At 36.1% G+C, this 6,234-nt stretch overlaps 1 protein-coding gene across 1 annotated transcript in view; it reads left to right on the forward strand.

The window, feature by feature from the left end:
• GPR98 (G protein-coupled receptor 98) overlaps positions 1-6,234 on the forward strand; it is a 962,819-nt gene that overhangs the window by 224,587 nt on the left and 731,998 nt on the right. Inside the window, 1 exon segment of the mRNA XM_006875701.1 lies at positions 5,787-5,966. Coding sequence (XP_006875763.1) covers positions 5,787-5,966 — 180 coding nt within the window.

Below are 6,234 nucleotides of genomic sequence, written 5' to 3' on the forward strand. Positions count from 1 at the left end.
CCAGGGTCCTCCATTCCTAGACTGCAAGATCAACCACTCCCCTCCTTTTGCTACAAAACATCTCCCTTTACATTTCTGACCCTCACAGTCAGTCCTGATAGCAATTATTCATTATTTTACCACAAGAATCTTATCCCCATCTCTTTCACCAGCCCCATTGATACAGGTTGGCAACCATTTAGTGGAGATTCTACCTTTACCCGCACCCACTGAAACTAGGCTCCCTCTTGAAAGTTTGTAAGCCAGTCACTTTGTGTCTTTGTAGCTCCCCCATTTTTGGTAGTCAATGTCAAAATTGTCCATCCTTGTCAACCCTATGTACTGAGGGGTGGGGATAATCCTCACTGTAAATTCCCTCTTTTCCTATCAGCTGGATATTTCACTCTCTACTCTAGTCCTCTGTGGCTATGTCCTTGTCCCTGGGCTCAGGAGTGCCCAGGTCTTGCTATACTGCTGGCCAACCAGGTCTCAATTCAGGTTGACAGGGGTCTATTGAACATGGTCAGACTTAGCTTACAACTTCATTGCTGCTTTTCCACCACTTCCCCTTATCAGTAGACCAACATGGTCACCAGCAAGACCACATGCCTGCTCATGCATTCTCATTGAGTCTCAGTCTTGGAAGGGAGTTTGCCCTGAGGGGACCCGACTGCTTGCCTTGATGGCTCCCCTGCAAACCATTATTGTTTTTTATTTTCCTGCTGGTCTTTCTTTCAAGAAGTGTCTTTTGTTCTTCTAGCCACTCTAGGCTGGTCTGCTTGTCCTTTCAAGTGGAAATTCCCCACCTCAGAAGATTCTGGATGGGGATCAGGAGTCTATGTATGGTTTTTTGAGTTGCAACTACTTTAATAAACTTCCACTTACCATTTAATTTTATTTATGTTTCTACGTTTCTGAGTATGATATCCAGATTTCTCACTTTGGCTCATTTTTAAATTAAAAGTTTTAGGTGGAATTATGCCGAAAAACGCAATTTTTCTGGTAAACTTTTCTGTCAAAGTAGTGGAATTTCACTTTGGGATGCAAAAACATTTTAAAAAAAAATGTAGTTACAGCAAGAATATTTTTATGGCTAACAATGAAATCACTACTCATCTGTCAGTGTTTTGTGCTGTGTTGGCATACATACTGCTGTTATGTTGGAAGCTATGCTACTGTTGTTTTAAATATCAGCAGGGTCACACATAGTGATCAAGGTTCAAAGGAGCTTCTTACAAATGACAGAGTAGGAAGAAGGAATGATGGACTACTTCTGAGTGGTTAATCACTGATGACATCAAAAAGAACTTTTCAAGATATTTCTTGAAATACAATGCTGTCTGTGATAGGATAATATCTATACACCTACAAAGAAGACCAGCTAGTATCATTATTACTCATATTTACTCACCAACCACCAAAGCCAGTAATGGTGACATGCAATCACGATGCATTGATAATTACTGGTGATTGGAATGTGAAAGTTGGAAACAAAGAGGAAGGATCAATAGTTGGAAAACATGGCCTTGGTGATAGAAATGATGCTGGGTATCACATAATAGAATTTTCTAATACCAATGATTTATTTATTCATGAAAACCCCCTTTTTTAAACAACATAAAAGATGAATATTCACAGGAATTTCACCAGATAGAATACAGATGAGTCATTTTACTACATCTGTGGGAAGAGACAGTGAAGAAGCTCAATATCATGAGCCCAAACAAGTCCAGACTGTGAAACATACTATTAATTACTCATATACAAGTTCATGGTGAAGCTGAAAAAATTTTTTAAAAGTCCCTGAGAGTCAATATATGAACTTGAACATATTGCACCTGAATTCAGAAAGCATCTGTAGAACAGATTTGATTAATTAGACACTAAAGACTAAAGCAAAGAAGAATTGTGTAAGGACATCAAGAACTTCATAAAGGAAGAAAGCGAAAGGTCCTTAAGAAGACAAGAAAGAGGAAAAGACCAGAATGGATTCAGAAGAGGCTTTTCCTGAAACTTGTGTTCCAAAATGAAATGATTGATGTTCAACCATTTCATGAGGTAGCATGTGATCAAGAAACTGATGTTACTGAAGTAAAAAGTCCAAACTGCACTGAAGTGATTGGCAAAAAACAAAGCTCCAGGAATTGAAAGAACACAAACTGAAATGTTTCAGCAAACTGATGCATTGCTGGAGGTGCTCACTCAGCTATGCCAAGAAATTTGAAAGCTATTTCCCTAGCCAACTGATTGGAAGAGATTCATATCTGTGCCCATTCTAAAGAATAGTGACCCAACAGAAATGTCTAAGTTATCAAGCAATATCATTAATATCACATGAAGTAAAATTTTGTTGAAGATAATTCAAAACCAATAGCAGTAGTACATCACCAGGGAGCTGCCGGAAATTCAAGCTGTATTCATAAGAGGACTTGGAACATGGGTTATCACTACTGATGTCAGATAGATCTTGGCTGAAAGAGAATATGAGAAAGATGTTTACTTATGCTTTATTCACTACATAAAAATTTTCAACTACATAAAAATTTTCAACTGTGTGAATCATGACTAGCTATGAATAACATTGCAAAAATTCAGTTTTCCAGAATAAAAATTCAGTTTTACAGAACAAAAATTCGGTTTTCCAGAAGTTGTACATAGACCAATAGGCAGTCATATGAACTATATAAGGGTATATTGAATGATTTAAAACCAGGAAAGGTGTGCACCAGGGTTGTAGCCTTTCACTATACTTATTCTATGTGTATGCTGAACAAATAATTTGATAAATTGGACTATATGAAGAAGAACGTGGCATTAGGATTGGAGGAAGACTCATTAACAACCTATGATATGCAGATAATGTACCCTTGCTTGCTGAAGGCAAAGAGAACTTAAAATGATTACTGATGAAGATTGAAGACTACAGTAGGGATTGCATCTAATATGAAGGAAACAAAAATCATCACAACTGGACCAATGAATAACAGCAAGATAGATAGAAAAAAATATTAAAGGTGTCAAAAACTTCATTTGGCTTGGATCCACAATCAACACTTATAGAAACAGCATTAAAGGAATTTAGTGGCATATTACATTAGGCAAATCTTCTGCACAAAAGTTCTTTAAAGTGTTTAAGGGCAAAGATGTCAGTTTGAGGACTAAGGTGCTTGTGACCTAAGCCATGGTATTTTCAATAACATCATATGTGTGTGAACGTTTGACAATGAATAAGGAAGGCCGTAGGAGAATTGATGCATATGAGTTGTGGTGTTGGAGAAGAATATTAAAAGTACAGTGGACTGCCAGAACAAACAACTCTGTCTTTGAAGAAGTGTGGCCAGAATGTTCTTTAAAAGCCAGGATGGGGAGACTTCATCTCTCATACTTTAAACATGTTATCATGAGGGACCAATCCCTGGAAGCAATGGCATACATCATACTTGGTAAAGTGGAGGGTCAACAACAAGAAGACCCCCTAAAAGGATGGATTGACACAGAAGCAGCAGTAATGGGCTCAAGCACAGCAACAATTGTAAATATGGTGCAGGAATGGGGACTGGTTTTTTTATGTTGTGGAACCAACTCTATGACACCAAACAACAACCATGAAATCACATACTAGATCGAGTTTTATTTATAAATTATAATATTTATTGTGTTCAGTACCATTGACTTGGTTCCAACTCAAATCAGTTCAAATCAACCTTGTGGTCCAGTTCTATCCTACAGTGCCACACCAAGAATTTATTTTTAACGTAGACCCAGGCAATTGTACTAGATCTTGATTGTAAATATCTTAGGAACAATAAATATGAGTTTTCTTCTATCTATTTTTTTAACTTTTTATTGTGAATTTAGTGAGGGTTTACAGACAAGATCATCAATTTCACATTCAACAACTCATTCACTTTGTTTCATATCAATGCTTGCAATACCCTTCATGCAACAACAGTTTTCCCACTTTCTCCCTCTGCTGCCTATTTCTGTTCTACCTCCAATGCATCCCTTCTCAACTTGGTCCTTAGGTAAGTGTTGTCCTTTTGATCTTGATTGACTGGCCATTCCATGGTGAGCATAGTATATTACTGTTCATCCCCTTATATACCTATCTACTGCTTGGCTGAAAATTGGGACATGAGGGTGCATCCCTTTCCTGAGCTGTAGGGTGGTCGGAGGCCACAGTCTCAGGTTCCTCCAGTCTCTCTGACCAGTAAGCCTGGTCTCTTATTTATAATTTTGAGTTTTGTTTCACATTTTCTTCCACTTTATCCAGGACCTTATAATGTGATCCCTTTCAGAGTAATTGGAAGTAGTAGCTGGACTTCATCTAGTTCTTCTGGTGTAAGAGTCATGGTGATGTTCATGTGCTCCATTGGTCCTTTGGACTAGTTGATTCCAAGCATCTTCAATTTTCATCACTCTTTTTACTTCTGCACATGGAGAGACCAATAGTTGCACTGTAGAAGGCTGTTCATGAGCTTTTAAGATCTCATACACTACTCACCAAAATAGGATTTGATCCTTTCTTTATCCTACATTGTTTTTTGTTTTTGTTAAGTGAACTTACATTACAAGAACAATATTTAAAAGTGCTATAATATTTTTAAATTGTAGCAGGAAATGTTAGTCTATTTTATATCATGGAATATTAATGTTAGTGTGTCACTGCAGGATATTGCACTGTGCTGCAAAGTAGATTTGAATTGTAAGGTCACCTGTTCAAGCTCCTTGGAAACCCTATACAGGGTTGCTGTAAGTCGGAACTGATTCGATGGCACTTAAAACAACAACAATATTAATACTGCAGGATAATGCACTAGATTGCAAGGTCAGTTTGAACTGCAAGGCTGACAGTTCAAACCCATCAGCCACTCCTCAGAAGCCCTATACAGAGTCACTATGGGTCAGAATCGACTCAATGGTACTTATAACAACAACAACAATATCAATACTAACCACACTCAGGTTTATGTGTGCACAATGGCTGTTAGAGTACTGAAGGGTGTTGAAAAATAATGTTCATGAATAAGACTTGATTATATTTTGCATTTATAAATAATTTTATTTTATTACATGTGTAATTTCTTCTGAAAATAATAGATTTTATCAATTTCTGACTTTGACAGGTAATACTTTGGTTATAAATGTCCAACTTATGTGTAACCCATAGAAATGAACCAACCCCCGTAAAGCCTATTATATTAAAAATTTATACATAAATTTTTTTTGGAGTCATGGTGTGGAACTGTAGGATAAGCACTGGACCACATGCTTGGTGGTTCAAACTCACCAACCTCTCCTTGGACATCCTATACAGGTTTACTATGAGTCAGCCGCAGCAATTTGATGGAACTTAACAACAAACAATTGTTTATAATCAACAGATTCAACTTTGTGATACACATTGGAACATTATTATTATTAATGCTTTATTATTATGTAAAAGATTTTTAGTGTATCTGCAAATGTTTCTTTGACTTTTTTATGCTTAAAAAGATACATTAGAGTCTATAAACTAAGACAAATATTGGACTAACTGAGATTATATACAAATCATGCCTAACTGTTCCAACTTTTACAAATTGAATTTAAAGACTGATTTAGGAATAAAACTAGTTCATAATATGAGAAATGTCTGTATTGTAGAAATGTGTGACTTTCCATTTTTAAAATGTGTAATACAAAACCCCCATCATTTTCTTTAATAAGATGCTTCCAATTTTCAACTAAGAAAATTAAACTACATATGAACAAAATAGTTTTTTGTTCTTACATTGCTTCTCTTTCCTTTTTCTTTTCTTTCATAGACTACTGCCATGATAGAAATTACCATAATTGATGATGCTGAATTTGAATTCATGGAGGCATTCCATATTTCTTTAGTCAGGGTAGCTGGAGGTGGCCGACTTGGTGATGATGTTGTGAGAACTGTTGTTATCCCACAAAATGATTCTCCATATGGAATATTTGGATTTGAAGAAAAGACTGTAAGTTAAATCTATTAGAAGGTACCTTTAATAGGCTTTTTTTTTTTTTTAAGGTTTTTATTGTGGATTGAATGAAAGTCTACAGGGCACATCATCAGTTTCACATTCAACAATTCATATAACTTGCTTCATTACATTGATTATAATCCCTTCCATATACCATCAGTTAAAAGTATTTCTCTTTATCCACTTTAGCTTTTTTGAAAAAACACACAAACAAAAAAACCCACTCAGGCATATATAATAAATTACATCTCCAAAGGGCACA

Source organism: Chrysochloris asiatica, unplaced genomic scaffold (assembly GCF_000296735.1).
Source record: "Chrysochloris asiatica unplaced genomic scaffold, ChrAsi1.0 scaffold00336, whole genome shotgun sequence".
NCBI lineage: Eukaryota > Metazoa > Chordata > Mammalia > Afrosoricida > Chrysochloridae > Chrysochloris > Chrysochloris asiatica.